This window comes from Passer domesticus, chromosome 4 (assembly GCF_036417665.1).
Source record: "Passer domesticus isolate bPasDom1 chromosome 4, bPasDom1.hap1, whole genome shotgun sequence".
Lineage (NCBI taxonomy): Eukaryota > Metazoa > Chordata > Aves > Passeriformes > Passeridae > Passer > Passer domesticus.
In genome coordinates, this window is record NC_087477.1 from 4,659,793 (window position 1) to 4,682,963 (window position 23,171).

At 52.3% G+C, this 23,171-nt stretch overlaps 2 protein-coding genes across 5 annotated transcripts in view; both read right to left on the bottom strand.

The window, feature by feature from the left end:
- Positions 1–207: 207 nt before the first annotated feature.
- On the bottom strand, positions 208–9,236 carry LOC135298429 (neurofilament heavy polypeptide-like). Its single transcript, XM_064415987.1, has 8 exons — positions 9,155–9,236; positions 8,257–8,357; positions 6,876–7,011; positions 6,265–6,429; positions 5,296–5,387; positions 4,620–4,782; positions 3,100–3,326; positions 208–1,237 (listed from the first exon to the last, which is right to left on the bottom strand). The coding sequence occupies exons 2-8, from the start codon at positions 8,331–8,333 to the stop codon at positions 397–399; spliced, it is 1,701 nt and encodes a 566-aa protein (XP_064272057.1). The 5' UTR covers positions 8,334–8,357; positions 9,155–9,236; the 3' UTR covers positions 208–396.
- The window catches only part of LOC135298436 (hydrocephalus-inducing protein-like), a 258,967-nt gene continuing 244,977 nt past the window's right edge, over positions 9,182–23,171 (bottom strand). For 3 of the 4 annotated variants that reach the window (XM_064415996.1, XM_064415997.1, XM_064415998.1), the window contains 8 exons: positions 22,989–23,122; positions 21,198–21,397; positions 17,399–17,582; positions 16,220–16,319; positions 14,871–14,989; positions 13,519–13,742; positions 11,525–11,592; positions 9,182–9,387 (listed from right to left, as the gene is read on the bottom strand). In XM_064415996.1, coding sequence (XP_064272066.1) covers positions 9,248–9,387; positions 11,525–11,592; positions 13,519–13,742; positions 14,871–14,989; positions 16,220–16,319; positions 17,399–17,533 — 786 coding nt within the window. In that variant the 5' untranslated portion in view covers positions 17,534–17,582; positions 21,198–21,397; positions 22,989–23,122 and the 3' untranslated portion in view covers positions 9,182–9,247. The remainder of the gene's footprint in view (positions 9,388–11,524; positions 11,593–13,518; positions 13,743–14,870; positions 14,990–16,219; positions 16,320–17,398; positions 17,583–21,197; positions 21,398–22,988; positions 23,123–23,171) is intronic. The other variant, XM_064415999.1, reaches the window with a different exon arrangement.

Below are 23,171 nucleotides of genomic sequence, written 5' to 3' on the forward strand. Positions count from 1 at the left end.
GTTCTGCTATATTAACAGCTGGCCTGTCATCTCTTCTAAGTGCAGCTAAGCAGTCACAAGTTCCCATGTGAAGTTATTTTGAGAATGAGACTTGGTGAACAATCTGTTCTGAGGGTGAAAAACAAATGCACCTGCAAGAACGAGGGATTTGTCCCATGAGAATCAGTGAAGAGAATAGGTAACAATACAAACAATACAACAGAGAGATTTGATGCACAAGTAAAATATATTTTATTATCCAACAGAATAACTGGCATAACTAATAATAAGAAATCTATTAACTAACTAAAGTTGCACATTAGGTTTGGCAAACGGTATAAAATAAGTTGTGTGAATAAAAGAAAGAGTTCTTCTCCAGCTCAGCTGGGTTCTCTGGGATTTTGGTTCCTCCCTCTTTCAGGCTTTGGCTTCCCCCTTCTTTGGGGCTTTGGGTTCCTTCTTCTTTGGGGCTTTGGTCTCTCTCTTCTCTGGCACTTTGGCTTCCCCCTTCTTTGGGGCTTTGGGTTCCTTCTTTTTTGGTGCCTTGCTTTCCTTCTCTGGGATTTTGATTTCCTTCCTCTCTGGGCATTTGGTTTCCTTCTTTTCTGGAGGTTTGCTTCTCTTCTCTGGAGATTTGCTTTCCTTCTTTAGGATTTTCAATTCCTTCCTCTCTGGTGCTTTGCTTTCCTTCCTCTCTGGGATTTTGATTTCCCTCTTTTCTGGAGGTTTGTATTTCTTTTCTGGGAGTTTGTTTTCAATCTTCTCTGGAGCTTTGGTTTCCTTCTTTGCTGGGAATTTGGATTCCCTCTTATCTGGAGGTTTGTATTTCTTTTCTGGGAGTTTGTTTTCAATCTTCTCTGGAGCTTTGGTTTCCTTCTTCTCTGGGAATTTAGTTTCCTTCTTCTCTAATAATGCTTTGGTGTCCTTCTTCTCTGGGGCCTTGCTTTCCTTCCTCTCTGGGAATTTAGTTTCCTTCTTTTCTGGATGTTTGTTTTTCTTTTCTGGGAGTTTGGTTTCTATCTTTTCTGGGGCATTTGTTTCCATCCACTCTGAGATTTTGGTGTCCTTCTTCTCTGGGGCCTTGCTTTCCTTCTTCTCTGGGGGTTTGGTTTTCCCCTTCTCTGCTTTTGGAGGTTCCTTCCCCACAGAGACACCCTTCTTTTCTTTCTTCTGCTTCTCTTTCTCCTTCTGCCTCTCTTCCTCCTCCAAGGCTTTTGTCTCCTCCTCAAGCTTTGGAGCCGGCCGCTTCAGCTCCCTTCTGCAGACAAAACAGAAAACATGGCTGAGAGTCACCACCAGAACCTTGGGCTCACTCGTCCTGGCTGGCCCTGCACTTCATTCCTTGACCCTGAGGCCAGGCAGAAGCGCCAGACCATTTCCGTGAATTCTCCTCAACTCACAGAGGTTGGGAACATCCCAAGGGAGGGCAGTGGTGGAAGGGCACCTCCAGGACCAGCCAAGCCTGAGCCTTGCCATCAGAAGGGCTTGACTGTGCAAGCTCCCTCTCCAGGCACAGCCAGACACCTCCAGCCCACTGCCAAAGGCTGATCCACCAGCTCTCTGCGCTGTGCCTGAAACCGCCCTTTGTCTCTTGACTTCCCAGTTTCAAGCAGAGCACAGAGTGCCAACATCTGCTGATCTCTCCTGCAATTCTTACTCAGCTCATTCAGCCCCCTTCTCCCTGGGCACAGCTGAAGCAGGATTTCAATGAGTTCGGATTTCACCTGAGGCTTAGAAGCAATTCACATTGATCAGGATGTCAGTTAGACAGGCAGACCATAGGTTAATGATGATGAGATGCTTAAGCCAGAGCTGATTGTTGTATTGCTTACCATGATGAGCTTCTTGATAGAAGGAAGTGGAGTAAGTGAACTGTTAGAAGAACATCTTGAAACCAGCAGAACAATGGTTAGCACCTGGGCTTTATGTCAATCAGTCACTAAGCAGGGGACCTTGGATGGTGCCAGAGGGTCACAGAGACCTGATGAAGACATTCCTGACTTCATCCCTTAAGACCACTGGCCCAATTGGAGACCACCAACCCAATTCCAGAGAAGAATTGCGCAGGTGTGAAGGACTAATGACCTCATTTTAATACAGAGCAGGGAGGGAAGGTGCTGGGGTTGTGCACATGTATTGTGTGTAAGATCTTGGGAAATAAAGAGACGACAAAGAACCTTGTACAGCGCGGTCACGCCTTGTAGGGACGACTCTGGTGCCGCCCGCCGGGGTTAATAAACATACCACTTTCTAACTTCAATGAGTTAGAGAGTCACTGTCCGTGAGCCTCGGTTTTAACAACTCATAGCCTGATCCTAAATGAGAATAATCCCATCAGTCAGAAAGCAAAGGCTGCAGGAACTGCTCTCCTGCAAGACAGGCTCTTGTCAGCCAGATTTCCTGCTGGAAGCCAGCTGTGACCAAGCCAGCTGCTGCTGTCTGCCGTGGAAACCATCTGAAGCAGCCTCGTCCCTCTCCTCCCCATGAAACCAACTTCAGCCTGGCCTGAAGGAAGTCCTGATGCACAGGCTTGCTTTAAGCAGCCTCCACTCCCAGCTCACACTTTGCCTGTGTGTCCTGAGCTGGGCTGCCCTGCTGGAGCAGAGCTTCTCCTGTGCTTGCCCACTGCTGCAGCTGAAGGGGAGCCTCAAGGACAGGAGCTTTTATGGCTGCTGCTCCACCATCAGGAGAACCCTGGCAGATCAGCACTGCAAGGACTTCATCTGTGGCAGCACCAGCACCCAAACCAAGGTTTGGTCTGTGCCCCACGCCTGCCCATACCACAATCCCACTGTTTTGGTGAAGAAGGGAGATGATGAAGAAGAAGCAGCTCAACACCATGGAGCTAAAGACACCAGTGCCAAGGCAGGGCCAGAGCCCGGCTCCCTGAAGGCAGCATCTGAGGCAGGAGGGCTCACCACTAAACTAGAGAAGAAGATGCTCTGTCCCAACAGAAGAAGGTGCTTCCTCTCTTGGGAGCCAGGGAGCCAAGAGTGGCCATCCCTGTGCTGCTTCTGGCCTTTGCTATGCAGCACCTCTGAGCTCAGAGTCCTTGGAGCAGGGAAGCCCTGCAGGGACAGTAAGCCATGGAGAGCAGGAACCCATGGAAGGCTTACTCACCTCTCCCTGAGAGGTGCCCCAGAGCCACAGCTGATCTCCTGGGGGCTCGGGGAGCAGCTGGCACGTGAGGCCTCCCCGGGCACCAGCACCTCGGAGCTGGGGCCTCCCTCCACGTGGCACAGCGCCGTGGCACTGGAGATGCTGTTGAGGTGGCCAGAGAAGGGCAAGGAGACCTGCTGGCTCTCTCCTGGCTGCAGCACACCTGACACTGGCAGGATACTGGAAGCCTGCATGGAAGACAGGAGAGATGGAGGTGTTGAGCATGGAAATGGATGCAGAAGAGCAGCTTGGAGCAAAGTGCAGCTGCAGCCAGAGGGGCCTATTCCCCAAACACTGCCAGAATCACCCTGATCTCATCCTGCATCCATGCCACTGACCAGTGCAGTGACCATGGGGAAAATCTTCTCCCATCCTCACGGCTCAATGCATTCATTAGTACATGACATGAAAGTGAACTGGGATGTCTCCTGGCACTAGAAATTCTCTCTGATGCACAACTTGCCTTGAAAAAGTTTCAAAACTTACTGCTTTTAGAAAAGGAGGAGACTCAGAGTGAGAGCACTTGGAGCTGAGCAAAGGACTCCCAGCCCAGCTCATCTGACTCCTGAGGCTCTTCCCCTCTCTCTCTGATTTAAATGCTGCTCCCTCAAGGTGCTACAGCAAAAGCTCCTGCAAAACCTTCCTCTGGACCACCTGAGGAGTTGCAGGGGGAGCAGTGCCCTCCATAGGGGCTGCACAGCGTCCTTGGGCAGCCCCACAACGTGTCCTGCACGGCCTCTCCAACACCCAGCTGCTCCAGCAGCACTTTGTGCTGGGCCTGCAGGGATGGGAGGCCCCTCTGTGGCCAATGCTCAGGGCCACCAGTGGCACTGGCAGCTCCAGCCCTGCTTGCCACACTGACAGTGTGCAAGGGAGACAGATTCCCTCTTCCCTTCTCCGCTTCCAGGGCAGTGTGCGGTGCGTCCACGCAGCACCTGAATCCCTCCAGGCCTGCTGGGAGGTGAGGGTTTGCAGGAGCTTGTGATGGCACCTGAAAAACAAGCCATGCCCTATGCCTGCAGGAAGAGACAGCCACTTTGCCAAGTCCCAGTTTGTAAGACAGCTTCAGGGCCAGCAGTGCAAGAGCAGCTCTCGGGTGACAGCAGAGAGCTGCAAACAGGGAGTCTGGCTGGGCTGGGAAGAGGGCACATGGAGATCAGGACTCATCCCAGCTTGCTCTGCCAAGGAAGCTGCAGCTCTTCCCATCATGATGCAGATGAAAGCCTCATCTTGCATTGGGAAGGCAACAAGGCAAAAAATGCCACACTCAACACAGGCCTGTAGGATCTGAGTGAGCTTCTCCAAGGAAAACTCTCCTATTTCTCCCTGCCACTCCCCCATGTCCAGCCACTGGCCCTGCTGCCCAGCCACTGTCAGGGCACAGGACAGCAGGGCAGCAAAAAGGGAGCTCAGCAGGAGCATGACTTGCTGGTGGCAGGCTGGGGAGGCAGCACAAGCAGTAGGTGTACAAGAAAATCTACCTCTACTCCTGAAGACTGGGTCAAATCCTGCTCTTCAGTCAGGGCTGTGGCTGCCTCCTGCTTTCCAGCCTTGAAGTGCCTCCATCGAGACGCTGGGCAATTCAAACATGTTCTCATCTCCTTTGGTGGATGGGGAGTGAATTGAGGTGGGTGAAGCTCATCTCTGGAAAAGAAGATAACTGTGAACCTGTAGTGGGACCTGTAGTGGGAGGGAGGGACACCTGCACCAGCAGCTCCTGGTCAGGATGCAGCCCCTGGCTGGCTGCTGGCACCTTGAACTGAAAAAATGCTTGGATCCAGCCCTTCCCAATCCAGGCTGGAGCAGGTCTGCTCTAAAGGCAGCCCAGGGATGACACTGAGCTGCTGCAGCAGCTGCAACTGCTTGCACTGAGGAACTGCTGAGGGCAGGGATGAACACCCTGTGGGCATGCAAAAAGCACAGTGGGAGAGGAAAAGACAGAGAAGGCAAGCAAAAAGGGCAGATTTGAGACATCCAGGGGCAGACCCAGGCAGTGACAGCCAGCACAGCCCCCCCAGGGCCCAACAGCAGAAACTCTGCAGCTCCACCAGGTATTTATCAGGAATGTTTCCCTGACACTGCTGGGGGCTTGGCTGACATTTTCCAACACTCCCAGGGGACTCAGGTGGCATTCTCCATGCATCCAGACATACATACATGGGCTGTAGTGCTGGGATCCTGCCAGACTCCATCAGCCTTGGGCTTGGGGAGGTTTCTGCCAGCTGTCCAGAGCTCCATAACTGTTTTCTCTGTCCCAGGAAGCAGGCAAGAAACATTTTTAAAAAAACCCAAAGCAAACCACTACAGGGAAACCTAAAAATCCTTAAACAGCTCAACCCTGCTCTAGTTATTTCTTTAGGGACAGCTACCACTCTCCAGCTGAAATGCTGGGCTTTTGGAGAAAAAAGAAAAAGCAAATTACATGTTCACCTCCAAATTTAAAAGGATCAAGGTAGGAGAACCTTTCAAACTACAAATTATTGGCCCAAAGGTAAAAGCTTTGCAAGAAATCTCGAATTCAGACCAGGCTGACAGTTAAACAACTGGTTCCTCTGGTGGGGAGAAGCCCTCCTCTTTATGGTAAGCAGTCTGAGAGTTGAAAGCAACTGTTCTGTCAAACCTCAGGCTCCCTGGCACAGCCTGCCTTGCCTGTCCTTCCTCTTCACTGATTTACATGCAGTGCCACAATGGCCCAGGTTCAGATGTTTGGTGCCATTCAGGCAATTTGGCATTGTCATTTCCTTATGTTTTAATGTAAGTTTCAATCCTTGCAACCACTCTTCAAATGCCAGCTTTCCTTTCGTTGACAGAAAGCTCAAGGTTCCCAGAAGTATTCTGACATCCCCTTTTGTGCTCAGAGAGATGCCATTTCCAAACAGATGTTTCCAAAGTTAACAGCATTTTCAAGAGTAATGCACTAAAGTGACCCTGGATTCCAGCTCAGACCAACGACATTCTGTGCCAGACACTGAGATTACCACCCGTGAGGCACGAGCTGTTTGTGCCACCCATCCCTCCTGGCCTTCTCCACAGCAGCCTGTGCCTGTTTTCCCCGGCAGAATCCCTGTGCCCTTTGCAGCCTGCCAGGAGCAGCTGCACAGAGGCACACATCTCCCCTGCACTCACCAGTGGGTTTCTCTCATCCCCGAACACGCCGATGAGAACATTGGTGCGATGCGTGCCCAGCGCCTGCACTTCCACCAGCACTGGGATCTCTGCAGTGCTGTGAGGCTGGACAATCCCACAGGGCCTGGGGCTGGAGTAGAGCACAGCAGCGTCCTCCTTGCGTTTCTGCAAGAGACACAATGAAATGCAGCTTCAGAGGCACCTCTGAAGAAACTTTACACTCCCTAACATCCACCGCAACAGCAACTGACACACGTGTTTAAAAATGCCCAGGACAAAGGTAAAAGGCACAAACAAGATGCAAGAATTGTAGGCTTAGCATTCCCAGGGGATCCTGCAAGGAGGCTGCCAGCACAGGCACTGGTGTCTGTGGATGCAGCAGCTTTCACAACCCTCTAAGATCTCCCACAAGAAAACACCCTGAAGACTAGAACATAAGCTGTTCCCTCAGCAGGTTAAACTGCATCCTCAAGTTTACATTCAGCTAGGATCCTGTTCTCAGCAAATCTTTAAGACTGAATAGAAACCAGCAAGGTCATGTCCAAATCCTTTTTTCCCCTAATAAGCTCCTCAATAATATTTGACAGGGGGAGGTGGATGGGATGCCAAACCTGTTCAATGAGCCCGTAGCAGCCAGGCAGGTGGCTGGGATTCCTAATCAGGAACTTCTTCTCATATGGCACCTTCAGGAGGCACTCATCATACTGCAGCACGTGGGGGGACACTTGCAGCTTGGGAACGAGACATCTGGACAAAGAGATGAGCCCAGGGGAATTAGAGATACTGAGAGAATGGAGAACATTTACCCTCAAAGATTGTGAGATGGAGCATAACACACTGGTCACTGTCAAATGGACATTGAACAGCCCTGCAGTGATAAATTGCCTTCTACATCTTCCCACTCCAACAGGTCTTGTCAAGGAGGGGCAAACCCTGAGAGGCAGCACCCAGAGGCTGCCAAGTGCCCCAGGCAGAGCACTTTGTCCCACAGCTGCCTCAGCCCCTCCTTTCCCCAGGAAGGCTTGCAAGGACTCCTGTAACAGTCCCAGTGATCCATGAGCTCTAGGGGAGCCTTCCCAACAAGGAACAGAGCTCACTAAGGCTCAAGGAACACACAACTCCAGTGCCCAGGAAAAATGACTCCCTTCTCTGCCATGGTGCTGTTGCCCTGCCTGGGAACTCAGCTGCTTGCCCCAGCCTTGGAGGGCACGAGACACCAGCTGCCCTCCAGAGTGGCTGATCAGCCCCTCCCAGGCCCTACAGCTCCCTGGCTCCTTCCCTCCACAGCTCCAGGCACTGACTGTCCCCAGCCCACCTGCTTGACAAAATGGCAGCCCAGGCACTGCCTGGATGGCTCTGCCTGGGAGAGGGAACAGTCCCAGGGAACTGCATCCCTCCTGGCATTCCACTGACACCCACAGCAGCACAGCAGGATGGAATTCTGCTGCAGCAACAACCACTTTTGCTCTCAACCCTGAGAACATTCAAGCTCAGAGTGGGAAGCAGAGGGAAGGAGAAAATCTAGAGCTGAGCTGCCACATCAAGGGCTGCTTTCCCCTCCTGAGACCTTGCCCTCAGCACTCTTGCTGGCAGCCACTTCCCCCCTGCCACGTGCCCTCATGAACAGAACCAGAGCCTGGCTCTCAGCAGGCTGCTTGCTGTGTCCCAAACCAATGCACGGTGCTCGCACCCAGCACAACTCCACCTCTTGCAGCAAGAAGGAGAGGAGGCCCTGGGGAAATTTGTTCCACCTCAAGCACCAAAAGCCAGGCCAAGAAATGATCTCATTCCTGGTGCCTTCAGAAAAGGGCCCAGGACCCTGCTGGGCTGGGAGCAGGGCTGCTTTTCACCACAGGCTGCTGTCCAAGCTTGGCTCTTCTCATGCCCAGCTGGCACAACATGAGCTCATGAACCAGCACTTCTCCTTGGCAGCTGCAGCCAGCAAAGCCTGGGCAAGGCAGGGGCTGGGGGAGGCCAGGCAAGGGCTGGTACCTGGCTGTGATGACCAATGATGCCACTCCCTTGCCAAAACCCTCCAGATCCACCAGCATCTTCCTGTAGAACTCCATCACCGAGTTGGAACACAGGGTCACCTGGTGGAAGAGAAGAACAGGAAATTCTTCCTTACAAAAGCTCATTATCCACGTGTGATATCCTCCAGTCCTTGAGGGAAGATTTTGTCTTAATTCTGCTGCTGCTCCATGTGTAGAGCACAGTCTCAAAGCAACAAAAGCCTTCTGGCAATAGCAGATGTGTTAAACACACCTTGCTATCAGGGCATAGCTCAGCTACATTAAAACATTAGACTAAAGCTCTACACACCACTGTATTCAAATTAAGGCCCCAATTTCTCATCTGACTACAATGACATAAATGCAGAAGAAATCTGACTTGAACACAACAAGTTCAGCTTTACAGCAGGAAGCTGAGGGCAAAGTGTGGCCCAGCAGGTGCTGGGCAGTTCATGGCTGCAGAGTTTTTTGTCTCCACTGGAGATTCCTGCAGTGAACACAAATCCTTCTGCTCCCCAGGAGAGGGGAAATCACACCAAGAAGAAAAGCTAACTGCTTTCTACAATGACATCCCTCTAACAACCACCTTCTGCCCTCATCTTTGCTCTGCCCACTTGCAATCAAATAAATGGCTCTCAAGAACACAAGAGTGACTTCTGGCCTTGACCATATGGTATGTGACCTCAGCATATGATTTTGGAAAGAAAACAGTGCTCCTTGAGGAACACCCCGAGTAAGGCAGCTGGCAGAGGCCTCAGAGCAGTGCAGATCTCTCACTCACACCATGCTCAAAGCTGCAGCAGAGCTAAAGCCCTCCCACACTGCAGTGCAGCTGCAGCCCTGGTGCTGAAGCGTCTCTGGCTGGACTCTGCCCGTACCTGGATGTCCTGGTGTCCCTGGGGCAGGATGGTCCCTCGGCTGGGAGTGATTGTAAACTCCCGGGGCTCCACATAGAAGTGAATGCCCTTCCTCTAGGCTGGGTCACTGTGGCAGCGGATCTGATCGACGCTGTCCACGGCCGGCTGCGTGCCATCGAACGACATGCGGAGCTGGAACGTCACGGGCACCGGGAAGCTGTTAGTGAGCCGGCAGCGCTGGGTGTAGGGAAAGCCTAGGAAAGGACACCAACATCCATTGAGGCTCCCACTGTGGCATGACTCCTGCTGGGAATGGCCTGGCACGATGAAAGTGGGACTGGAGTTTAGCTCTGGATTATCTGAACTACAGCTCAGCCAGAAGCTGCATGAGGAATGAATCGTCACTCAGTTCCCTCTGACACAGATTGCAGACTGCAGCCTTGAAAATGCCCACTCCTAGCCCTGCTGAACACTGCAAGCTTCTCTCTTGGCGATGGGGAGGAGCTGCCTCACCTGCCCCAAACCAGCACCAGTGATCTCCCAGTGATGAGTGTGCACCCAGACCGAGCATTTCCTCTGAGAATTCAAGCTGTCAAATTCCCTGTTCAGCCTGCCAACACTCCCACCCTTTTCAAGATAGATAAACAGTGAGTCAGCATTGAGAAGAAGCTACAGCAAAAGAAAGTGAGGATGGAATCAGGAACTAGAACGTGAGGCAAAGCAGCCCAATGCAGCTTCTCTCTGCAGGATCTTTAAGGCATCTCTTGGTTTGGGCCAAACAGACTGAGCACGAGACAGCTCAGAGCCCACTCAACAGGGGGCACGCCAAGCCTTGCTTGGAGATTGGCAATGAGGAACCAGGTCCCACCTCACCCAACAAACGGGAACATCACACCCATGCTGCTCACTGGGATTGCTGCCTGCAAGGCTTTACCCCACTGGAGCTCTGGGATTTGCTTTCCATGCTGGAAAGCCAGAGATGCAGCCACTCATGGTGGGGATGTCCTGCAGAGCCCGGAGAGCAGCCACAAGCTGCTCTGCAGTGGACATCTGGCTGGGCTGGCAGCTCTGTGGGGAGGAGATTTCTCCCCAGGCCTGCTCACCAAGAGGCACTGGAACACAGATGGGGAGAAAAAACAACTGCAGGTGCAGCCCAGAGCTGCTCTGTGCCCATCCCATGAGCACTGCCAGCTCCAGCAGTGACTCCAGCAGGGAGGCAAGAGAGGCACAACAAGGACAAACGCAGATGGCAAAACCTCCAATGAGACTGAGCTCACGGCATGCAGACAACAGTCAACAGTTCCAAAGAAGCAAAGATACAACAGCTGCCTTCAGCTGAAGAGACCTTAGGAATGAAAGCAGATCCAGCAGGATCAATCTCCTGGTTCAGAACCATAGTTCCATTGGTTGCCTTTCTTGTTTCGTTTCTTCAAGAAGGCAACTTGACAAGTGCCTCCATGGTGATGCAGGGGGGGACAGAAGCAGCTCAGGAAAGGCAAGTAGTTTCCTTAAAAAGTCCATGACCTTCCTTGTTCTGGGTTCAGGCTTGGTAGTGAATGCTCCCCTTGGTCTGGGAAGGGGGATAGGGGTTTTGGGGGTTTTGGCCCTGGGGGTGGGCTTTTCCCTTGGGGGTTTTTGGCAGCTGTGGCGTGATGCCGTGGGCGCTGTGCAGTGGGAGCTGAGGCTGGGCAGGGAGCGGAGCTTCCCTTCCTCCCGCTCGGGGATGGGAGCTCGGCCACGTGCTGCTGCGGGAGGTTGTGTGCTTGGCCCCGGCACTGCCCTGGTTGCAACTCAGCCTGGCACCCACCCTGCCTGCCTTCCCCGCTGCTGCCTGCTGCTCTCAGGCACTGCCCACATCCCCCTGCCCTCTGTCCCTCTGCAAAAGGAGCATTTCCCTCCTTCCCTCCTTCCCTGCCGCTGCCGGCTGGCAGGGGATCACTGCCCTGCCAGAGCCCACAGCTCCTCCTGCTGGGATCCTCACTGCACCAAAGGGAAAAAACGGGACTTGGCAGCTGGCAAACATCTGCTCTTGTTCTCTGGGCTCTCCTGATATAGTCTAGGAAAGAACTGTTATTCCTTTCCCCATCGTTTGAGCTCTGTAATTTCAAAGGTATCATCATTTGGAGGGAGGGGCTCATCTTTCCATTCCAGGAAGATTCCCACCTTCCTTGGCAGACATCTGTCTTTTCAAGCAGGACAGACACCAGAAAATCCTGACTTTCTATGCCTTGCTTCTGTTTGATCTGACAATGGCCAAATGCTCCCTGCAGCACCAGCAGCCCTGCAGTTCCCACCCTGAAGAGGCTGCTGGGGCAGAGCAGGAGGGAGGGATGCTTTTCCCTTGGAAGGCACAGATCCCTCCCGCTGTGTCCCAGCCCAGGCAGCACTCACCAAAGGAGATGTCCCCAAAGTCGAGCTCAGGGAGGTCGAAGTGCAAACTGGGTCCAGTGACGCTGCCCCTGCATGGCGAGGACAGAGCAGGAAATGCCTTGGTTCAAGGAATTGCAAAGCTCCGGCTGTCGTGGCTCGGGGGCACAAACCTGGTGTCAGGGCACCGTGCCTTTCAAACCAGCACACACCATGTGCTCAGCACAGTGCCCCTGGGCACAGGAGGCAGCTAAAGCCAAGTGGCCAGCAGCCAGCAGCCACTGATGGGCTCTGGGCACAGGGCAGGCAGGAAAAGCCCCCGGGATGCTGCTGGTCCCATGAAGGACCCTGAACACACAGCCAGACATGGCTCCGGGCCTCAGTTTCCCCATCTGCAATGGCATGGACATCAAGGTGTCCCCACAAACTTCTGTAACCAGCTCTTCCAGCCACAGGTTCCTGCTTTGCTACTTCTTAGCTGGAACTGCTGTTCCCATGGAGGAGCTTTCTCAGCAGAGTTTGACCCACACCATCATTACAGACACAGTTCTGAGCCATGAACCCAGGGCAGCCCCAAACATCCTCTGAAAAGAGCAGCAACACTTCTACACAGGGGACAGATGAATCCTAGAGGAAAGGACCAGCTTGCCAGCAGTGCACCAGCTGGCACAGCCAAGAGCAACAGCTTCAACAACCAAACAAGGGGGTCCTGAATCTAGCACAGCACCTCACCTGTCCTTGAAATCAGCAGACACACTGCAAAAGTCACCAACACCCACTGAAAGCAGCACTTGAAGCTGCACAACACTCCCCAGTTGATTTCATGGCTGATGCCAATTCATGCCCACTCTGCCTTGTGGTTAAAAATCCAGGCCCAGTGACCTGTGCCTTCTGTTGGATTCACAGCACTGCCCCTGGCTCTGCTCCACACATCTCAACAAGAGACACCTGCCCTTGCTCAAGGAGAAAGCTGCTGATGCACAAACATCCCATCACCAGTTAGGGGAGGGACAGAGGAGAATCAATTATTGGATGGTGGAAGGTTCCCTCTTGATCTCCAAAATAAAAAAGCAGCACTTTTCCTCCAAGAACAAAGCCATCATCATTCTTTCTCCACTGGGGGCAGACCTACTCACCACTTTGCTCTTGCTAAGTAATAACTTCCTTGTTCTTGTTCATCCATCTCCCTTATCTTATTGTCATAATCCAGTGCAGATTGCTTTCATTTCTTCACTGCCTTGCCCCAGTGCCTCCCAAGAGCAGCAGCCCAGCTCCAAAGCTGCAGAGCAGCCAGCATCAGCTCTCCTGCTCCCACTGCATTATCCTAGCAGCACATGGCTCAGGCTGGCAGGGACAGGGCCTCGCGCTGCTGTGGTGCTGAGCACTGAGCTCTGCCTCCCCTATCATCACCCCTTGTCCCTTGTGCTGGGCCAGGATGATCTCTTGCCATGGCACCAGCCCAGGGGATGATGCCCAAGTCCTTGGCACAGTTCCTGCTGCACAGTTCCCTGACTCCCACATCAGCCCTTGCCTGGCTGTGCACAGGAGGCACCAGAGCCCTCTGGGCACAGCAGCAGGGAGCACAGCTTGTCCCCCACAGCATGGCCATGAGAGGGGAGGTGAGGCTGCTGCTGCCCATCTGGGATGGATTATTAACAGAAGTTTTTAAAAGCACTGCTGCTGCTGCAGAATGCCCCAGGCTGGCCCATCTCCAAAGCCCTGGGGGCCTTGCTGGCTGTTCAGCTGGGACATCCCAGAGCAGCTGCTGCCCAAAGCTGATCCATCCCACTGCCTGCCATGGCCCAGGGCAGAGGGAGATCCCTGCAGGGAGGAGTCATTCCAGCTCCAGGTACCACACAGGGCAGGAGGCATCCTCCCACTAAAGCAATGCCAGCATCAGAGCTGAGATGAAGACCTCAGCAAACACCTTTTCTCTCTGCTCCACCCCAACAGGAGGCAGGTGGGGCATGTCCCAGAGACAGCTGCAGATGTGCCCACCAAGCTCCCAGGGTCCTTACTTGATGGTCAGGATGGCAGGCGTAGGAGATCCAGCCAGACTGAACCGGAATTCTTCCTCAAACCTCCCCAACACGGTGGCACTGAAGGAGATCTGGAGAGTCTGGCTCCCACCTGCTGCAATGATGCCCTCCTGGGGTGCCAACTTGAAGCCCAAGCCCACCTTTGTGGCCGAAGGGATGTAGCTGAAGGGAGCATCAAGAGCTCCTTGGTTGATCAGGTTCACCTGCAGCAGCAAGAAAGCAAAGTGGAAATTCGTGTGGAATCTTCCCTTCTTGGGAGTTATTGTCTAAGGATGCAATGAACAGCCACAAAAGGCAGAAGATGCTTTGTGCTGCTGAATGGCAGAAGTCAGAAGATACAAGAGGACAAGTTCTGCCTTTGGGTTTTCATGCAAAGCAGTGGCAGCTGCACAGACCTGCAGTCACCCTGGGGTTATCCCATGGACACAGAGCAGTGCACCTCTGGGCAGCATCACCCAGCTCATGGAGACCTGGCCCTGAGAGCAACGTGGGGTGATTGCAGCTGCCTAGTGAATCAGCACTGAGCTGCTGCTGCCCCAGCCTGCACAGCTCCAACAGCACCATCACCTCATTCACCTTTTCCCACACCATGGAAACAAGACATTTATAATGAGGCATCAGCAGCAAAATGTACACACAGCACCATCTTTTGGTATAGAAAACTCGTGGTGTCTTTCTCTTCTACAGTCAAGCTTTTGAAAGTGTTTGCCCTGATGCAGTGCCTCATTTCCTGCCTCTTTTCAGTTGCTCTTTCATGAGTTTTTTACAAGCTTGACACTACTGGGGGGTGGACGCAAATAGGTAGAAAAATCCTTTGCTTTTTTCCCAGGAACACTTTTCTCTTTCCAGAGCCAGAGATGCACCAAGGCTGAAGTGTGGGACTGGTCAGCAAGGGACAGAACTCCCAAGGCTTTCCTGGGACTTCCAGGAATGAGCAGGAGACCCTTGACTGGAAGCTGTTGGCAGTGGACTGAAGCTCAAAGGCAGCCAGTTGGTTCCAGCTGCTTCTGCAGAGCCCAGTCCAAAGGTGCCTTGTGTCTGGCACTGCCACAAAAGCCTCTGAACATGCAGCTTTTGCACCCAGTGCTGGTTTCACCTGCCAAGGGCTTGTTTTGCAGGAAGCCTCCCAGCTGATCCCTAAGGAAGGCTGCCCAAAAGCAGGGGCTGGGCCTTCATGAACAACAGACACACCTTTCTGACCCCCCAGACTGGACTAGCACATCAAATATTCCCTGCTCACAACTGCCCAGCTTGGCAGGAATTCCACAGCTCCACCAGGCTTGCTGCTGCCTCAGGAGCCATCAGCATCCATCCTAAGCCCTGCTGCTCACCTCACAGACATGGGGGGTATTGACAAAAATGTCCCCAAGGTCCAGAGTGTCACAGCTGAGCTCAACCAAGGGTCCTTGGCCTTCCCCTCTGAGCTGCAGGGGCAGCCTGCTCTCACGGCCTGGGGAGAGATGTCCATTTCAGTACAAGCATTCCCTCTGTCACACTGTCTTTTCCAGGCTGCCTCAGTGCTAGTCCCTGACTCTGAGCTGGATGCCACCAGCTCCTGATGCTGCAGGACAAGATATGGACCCTTCTCTTCCCTCAACAGATATCCCTTGGGGCTGACTTCTAATTCCTAACCCATTCCTCGGGCTGGTTTCCAATTGGAGCCACCAGTTTGCTGAGTTTCAAACATCTCAGGGGTCCTGGAGGGGCAGACCAAGCAGTAATGGGTAGAAATTGAAGGAAAGGAAATTTAGGTTAGATATTTGGGATGATATTTTTTCCTGTGAGGGTGGTGAGACACTGGAGCAGGTTCCCCAGGGAAGTTGTGCAAGTCCCAGCCCTGCAAGTGTTCAAAGCCAGGCTGGATGGGGCTTGCAGCTACCTGCTCTAGGGGGAGGTGTCCCTGCCCATGGCAGGGGCCTTGGCACTAGATGATCTTTAAGGTCCACTCCATCCTTAACATCCTAGGATTCTGTGCTTTCCTTCCCATGCACCTAGAGGAGCTTGGAAATCCATTCAGTGAAGGCACAAAGCTCATCCAGAGCTGGGCAATTACCAAACTACCTGGCCCAGCAGCACAGGACTTTGTTGCCCAAGTCCTCACCTTCTGACCCTCAGCACTGGGCTCTGTTTCCACAGACTGAGAGCTGCAAGGTGACAGCTCCCACACAGGGAGAGAAGCAGCTGCTGGCCAAGGCTGCTCCTTCTACCAACAGCCTGGGCTCAGTGGGGCTCAGCCACCTCTGCTCTGCTGGTGTCTGGCCAGTGGGAGCTGATCCAGGCTCAGGGAGCACATTTCTAACCCAGCTCCTGCCACCTGATGATGGATCCATGTCCAGTGGAGCCATCCTGGAGGCCAGGGGCCTGCAGGGGCTTAGTGCTTGTTCACTAAAGCTGCTCTGCTCTGCAGCTCTCTGGCCTTTGAGGAAATGCCAGCAAAGGCATGGCATGAAAACCTCTCCCTGCACTGCCTGGGCTGTGCTGGGATCAGGAACCCAGACACAGCACTCTGAGCCCTGGCCTTGCACGGAACACTCCCTGGGAGCTGCAGGGCCACTGGGGATGTGCCAGCACTGCCCTGCTGGCCAGGGACTCTTCCCAGCACTGCCAGGGCAGCCCAGTGGGCTCAGGCTTGCACCATGGCTGCACTGAGGGGGAGAGAAGCAGGGCAAAGGAGCTGCACCTGAGATGCTGCAACAAGCCACACTTTGATACTCCACTGCTTCCAGGGGTTTGAAAGTCATCTTAATTTTGGCCAAACCATCCGGCTCGATTTCTCCCTCCTACAACAGAAACAGCAAAACATTTCTCTTCAAACTTCACATTTCTTGTTTTCAACCATAGTCCTGTCAGCCTTTGTTTAGAGCATCAGTGATGAGTGAACAACACAAGGAGCCCAAGGAAACCCTGCAAAGGCAGCTCAACACAGTGCTGGAAGCTCTCAATGCTGGTCAGGTCCCACTCTCCACAATTTCCTACTGCTCTGACACAAGCTCTTGCTCACATCATGCTGCTGTCAGCTGCAGTGGGAAGTAACTGCCAATGTGCACTGGTGGCTCTTCACAAGGAGAGATCATGATCCCCTCCCCCAGAAATAAAAATATTAGTTTAACCTGTTTTGAAAGAAAGCAGAGGTTGGGATTATTCTGGGCTTTACTCCAAGGGGAGAAGGGATTTTGCACTGTGCAGACACCAGGCATTCATCATCTCTCACAATGCCAGTGCTCAGAATCAGGGCTCTGGCTGCTGGCAGCACGTGGCAGTTTGCTTGCACAAACAGAAAAGGAAAAGGTTTTCTGTCCCTGTGTTCAGGAGAACTCAAAAGGCCCAGTGAAACCTTCCAGCCTTGTGTCCAGGCTCACAGATGAAACTGGAAGGGAGACTCAGAAATAGTGCAAGGCTGGTTACAGGAGGCCATTGGCATTTCTGGGATTAACCTTGGGCTGAGTTTGGCCTCCTTTTCCCAGCCAGCCATTGCCAGCTTCAGGTCAGTGTGTGAGCTGGCAGTGCTGCAACAGCCTCTGCTGAGCCCCACGTGTGGGGGCAGCCCCTCCCTACAAGAACTGCTCCCTGTGACACTGCAAGGACACGCACGGAGTGCCCTGAGCTCCAGCCCTGGCAGCAGAGCTCGGCTTTGTCAGGCTCCCAGCCCTGCCTTGAGCCTGCAGGCCAGAAATGCTTTGAGCATTTTAGCATTTTTAGGTGAGCTCTGCAGCTGCACCAGAAACTTGATGCCCTCCCTCCCAGCATGTGGGGCCAGCTGAGGATCTGCCAAGTGACCACAGCCAGGGTTGGAGTGGGTGGGAGGAGAAAGAGGGAGAGGAGGAAGAGGAGGAAAATGAGGTTCTCAGCTATCACTTACCATTGGCTTAATGAAAGAAACGTCATCAGAGAACATGGGGTCCTGGTGCACCTTTGCCATCTCCCCTGGGGCTCTCAGGAGGGCAGCACGATCTTCACAAGAGCCCTTCTCCTTCCCTGTTTCTTTCTCCTCCATTAATTTTTCCAGGCACAGCTCTCTCTGTGACTGCCCAAAAAGACTCTGCCTGCAGCCAGAGGAGAGACAAATCCAGCAGGTCATTTAATAAGCCACAGATTTGCAGAGAGAAGTGTGAGTGCAGGAGAGCAAAGCACCTGGGGAGGAGCAGCAGTGTGACAGATGAGCAATGCCACGACTGACTCTCACCACTAACAGACAAATATCATGTCTATAGGTTAAGAAAAGGTTTTTTACCCCCTGAGCTGTTATCAAGGGACAGCTGGGGTTGGGATATTTGGGAGGGTCGGCTTGTCACCATGGTGACATCTGACCTCCAATCAAGATTGGAGGAAGTGAACTCCACCACAGGACAGCGAAGAAGGGGTCAATGGACAGAATTTTGGGAGAGGCTAAAGGGTTAAAAGGCAAAACCTCCATTGTGTGGGTGAGCACACCTGGGGAAAATCCTTCCATAACATCTTCTCCATCCAGTCTTCTGTTGTATTTTTGATAAGGTTTAATCAACCTTTCTAAACTGAGGAAAAGTGAGTGGCTATTTCTCACAAGCAGCCGCTCCCCAGCAAGGGCTGACCCCAAGCCCTGGGGGTCTCAGAGGGATCACAGGATAACTTGCTGTTCACTGGCACAGCAGGTAGTTTTACTCCACACCTGCAGGCTCAGGAGAGGTTTCCAAAGCCAGAATCCCTCAAGGGAACCTCCTGGCTCAAAGCCTCTGCTAAAACTGAAGAGAATCCACCAGCCACTTCAAGTGGCTTTTCCTCCCACTGAGCTGCTGGGGGAGGCAGATAAAGATTATGGAGCAGGACTTCCCTGGGAAGGGGAGACAGAGCTGGGTTGCAGCTCCGTGTTACCAGCACTGTGAAAAATGCCTATTATATTATTGGCTTTTTGCAAATAGTAAAATTAATACTATATGTGTAATGTTGGAAAGTGATGTTGTATTAGTCCTTTTTTACAGACCAAGGAATAATAACTGTTGAATTTGCAGTGTGGTTCTTTGGTGTGTTTTACCTTGAAAACATCCTGATTGAGCCTAAAAAGGGCACATTTTAGCAGTACTTCAATGAAAGGTACGCTAAGAAAGGGAGCAGTCAAAACTCTGAAAGAGTGCAAATGCACATTAGAGCAATACAGTGACATGGAAACCCAAAAGGAGGATGCCATTTCCAGTCTGAAGGATCCAATCCCAGCTCAATGAAGCACCATGAACAGGAGCACATCAAGGAAGCAGAACAGGAGGTTTCTATGTATTTACCAGCAATGCAGTCTGGACTATGGGTTGTCACCCACACTGGTAACTGTTTGCTTGGCCCAGCAGAGAAACTCTGTGCAATGTGTTGGAAATAATTATGCAGATGTGTTGGTGCACTTTGGATTTAACAGCAGCAATCAGGATTGGTCACCAGGTGAAGAGCTCTTGCCTGACAAACACAAGACTCTCTGCTTTGATGCTCAGGGAGAGCTCAGGGGAAATGTGCTTCTGCCCAGCAGCTGCTGGCCTTTGTGCTTTTGTACAGCCCCACTGAGGAAACAAAAGTTCCTGGCCTTGGTGCTTTGCTGCTGCTCAATCTGTCACTTCCAAGTGTCTTCTGGGGACTTTGGTGATGAATGCATCACACACAAAAATAAAGAGAACATCTGCCAAGCTGAACTTTGTTCACGTCAGCAGTGATGAACTTGCTTCAGGTTCAGCTCATGAAGGACCTATTGCTGCAATGATGGGCCTGACCAGTTCCCATTACCACTGGTGAGAACATCCCTGCTGGCTGAGGGAGAAGCCTTAGGACAGCAGTGCTTATGTGCTGGATGTGAGGCTTTGGAGAGAGGGGTGGAAAGACAAGGCCCCAGCAGCCCCAGAGCTCCTGCATGTGCTCCAGGGCTGATGCCAGGGCTGCTGCAGCTCTCTGCTGGGGCTCGGGGATCAGTGCCTGCTCTGGGCAAGGCACAGCATTCTGTTCTTATTCTTCTGCCAAAAATTTCACTGGAACAGAGAAGCTGCCAGTTAAGGGAATCCCTGGCCACACTTCAGCACTACATTCCATCCCATTCCATTCCATTCCATTCCATTCCATTCCATTCCATTCCATTCCATTCCATTCCATTCCATTCCATTCCATTCCATTCCATTCCATTCCATTCCCACTGCTGCCCCATGTTACATGCTCCTGCCCTCAGATGTCAGGATGGCAATAACACTCCTGGGGGAGACTTCAGGGGTTGCCTGAGAAAGAAGGGATCTTCTTCTTTTCAAATTATCATGAGAAGAGGATCCAGCCCAGTTCAGGACTCAGTTTTCAGGACTGAAAAACCAAGTGCAAATCAGCCCCTGCATCTCCTACATCTCACCCCGGGCTGTACCCACCAGACTCCTCTGTTCCTGCTGTAGCAGTCATCTCTCACACAGACCTGGCTCCCCAAGACCCAAGGACACAAGCTCTACAGCTGAACTTAACTCCTCTGAATTTCAGCCAACATCACTAAGCTGTTGCCTGAGCCCACAGATAGAAGAGCCGTGAAGGAGACATTCCTGACATTGTAATAACCAAATGAAAATACCAGTGCCAATAGATGGGGCTGGCAAGCTAAATTTTTGGCCTTTTATCTGTGAATTGTGAGCTGTTCCTTAAGATAGTTCTCATCCTGTTACATCTACCCTTTCAATGAATCACTACTGCACCCTGACAGGCACTACCGCACTACTGACAGGCAAAAAAGATAAGGTATGGAGAGGGGTTTAATAGGTTGTTTTCTTCTGCTGTTTAACTAGGGCCCTTTGTATGTTTGTTTCCTTGCACGGCATCTAAAGGCAGGTCCAGATCTCCCAATGGCACCTGGCAATCCCCAGACACTGCTCTTGCTTTGAGCAGTGTGTCTGCTCAGATGATTGCCAGAGCTCCCCTCCAAAAGTTATTCTATACTTTTATCTTCTAAATCAGCCCAATTGCTTTTCAAATATTCACTAAATGTCTCATATTTCCTACACACCATGTGCAAGTACCCATGGGCATGTGGTATATTGATAGGCATTAGAGGAGCTCGACCTTCATGAAAGTTCCCAAGGAAGAATTCATGATCTTTTGGCAAACACTTAAACCAAAATGAAAAAACCAGCAGAAACACAGGAACTTCAGAGTATTCAAAAAGAAATCTCAAGGAAAAGGGGGCACAACCTTATTCAGAGATTTAAATCTCTGTTTGAAATTTTAAACTGGCTTTCAAAGGTTCATCATGGAACACAAGAGGTGACTGATGCCCTCCGCTGACAAGGGAAATCAGATCAGCTTCAGGAACAGGAACTGCACGGGCTGCCTGCAGCACAGCTCATGTTGGGCATCTGATGCAGGGACCCCTGCAAGGCCACGTGCCTGTGGCCTCCCAGAGAATGGCTCTGTTTGGCTGACAGTGCTGAGAAAGCATTTCAGGAGCTGCTTGTGCTCAGCAGGGTGCAAGCCAGCTGCCAACATGTTCCAGCAGCCTCCAGGAAAGCTGGGACAGAGAAAGCTCAAAGGCTGCATCCTGCTAAGAACACTGAAGGCAAGAGCAGCTGCCATCCATCCTGCTCCCTTCCAGCCAGGGCTGCAGGGATGCTCAGGCTCCTTTTGTTGCTCTTTCCCAGCCCTGTTATCACTCAAAGGTGTTTTGCACAAGGACAGATCCTCACCTCTGGGTGCTCAGCTGGAAACGAGCTTCCAGGTTCCCAGAGTTGTGGAGCAGCAGAGTCTTCTGGCTGCTGCTCTTGACTGGACACCTGGAGAAGTCCAGCTGCTCAGGGAAGTCCAGGACAGCTCGGGCAGCAATGGCCCGAATTGGCACCACTATCCTTCCCCTTGTAGTGATGCAGGTGAGCTCGTGGGAATAATCCTGCAGGAAAAGAAACTGCCTCAGCACAGGGCATTTAGTGCCGTCCCCATGGCAGAAGAAAAACCATTTCCTATAACTCTTCAAGGGCATCAATTTACCTATCCCACCCTAAATGAACATTAAGCTCTACTAATATGTCACATTTTAGAGGCACTAGCGCACTTTGCAAAACCTGTCTCAGTGGCATTAAGCTCTTCTGTCACTTGGTCATCCAGAGAACTGCCCTAGGCCACCATCATTTTTACTCTAAATTTTAATGATGTTCAGTAATTCCTAAGTCCCTTCTAAGGAACATGGAGCTAGGGAACACAGGACATTCCTCTTTAGCTTTCTATATTCCCACTGTTTGAGAATAGGACAAAGTTAAACTGACTCAAAGCAGCAAAAAAAAAAAGATGAGAAAACAGCTGCACCCAAAGAGCTCCTGCACCTCTGGCTTGGTGTAGAAACATAGTTGGCTCAGAACTCCCCTCCAACTTTGCCTCTCCAACCAAGTCAGGAGGAGAACAGTGGTAACAGTGCTAACATTGCTTTCTAGCATGCTGTTGGAAAGAGCCTCTCTTTGTTTCCCTGCAAGGCTTCCTCCCTTCCATGCCATGTCCTCAACCCTTCTGTATGAACAAGCCCCCAGATCACAACACTGACCCCCCAGATCCCAGCACTGAGATCAGACTTGCCAGGGCCTCAGCACTGCTGTTCAAACCTGCACACAAAAGCACCTTTGGCACGCAATGGGTGCCAGCTGACAGAGCAAGCACAGGGACAGGCATGAAGACAGAGGCACAGCAGCGTCACTGCCATGGGCTCTGGGCTCACAGCTCTGCCTGCAGCTTGGACCTGCCCTACACCAGCTCCTGCAGGCAGGTGTCCAAGTCCCCTGCAGCTCAGCAACCTCCTGCTGACCAAGGGCACCCAGCAAAAAAAAAACCTGGCAAAAACCTACTAAAAACTTGGCAAAATATTCAGAAAACCTGCCAAAAACCTTCTAAAAACCAACCAAAAACCTTCTAAAAACCCGCCAAAAACCTTCTACAAACCTGCCAAAAACCTTCTAAAAACCTGGCAACAGTGTGCCTGTGCCTGTGCCAGGCCGGGCTCACGGGCACAGCACATCCTCTGCCCTGGCCCTGCAGCTGCACCATGCTCACTTGCGCTCTGGCACAGCACAGCTGCAAGGCTGCAGAACAGAGGCTGGGAAAAAGCACCGTCCTTGCTCCAGCCCAGGGGGAGGCAGGGAAGCTCTTGCCAGCCGGGAAGGAGGAAAGCTCTCTGACCTCTTTGTTCCTCATCATCATGAACCCCCTTCCGCTGTACCTAGAGATGGCCCAACATCTATCAACAGCCCTCTGTCATTTTCATCCTGTTCCCTGTGCATCTTCCCTTGGCAATGCTCAGGGATGTGCAGGGAGGGGAAGCAGAGCCTGTCAGGCCTGGCTGCAGTGCCTGGCAGCCCGTGCCAAGCTGGGACTGGCTGCAGGCTGCCTGCCCACGGCCTGGAGCCAAGCTCCCAGCATGGAATGGGCTGCACCCAGAGTGCAGGGAAAACAATGGCTTTGCAGAGAATTCTATGCTCGGGCTCCTCCAGGCTCACCTTGTTCTCCTAGGGGCTGAAGTGGATGCGCACGGGGCAGAGGCGCCTGCTGGCACCGTGTGGTACACACCCCTGGGGCACGCCAGCTGGAAATAAGGGCAGCTCTCCATGCACACCTTCACCAGCCGAGGAATCTGCAGCAAAGACATCAAATGATGATTTTGACACTTGTGCAAACAGGAC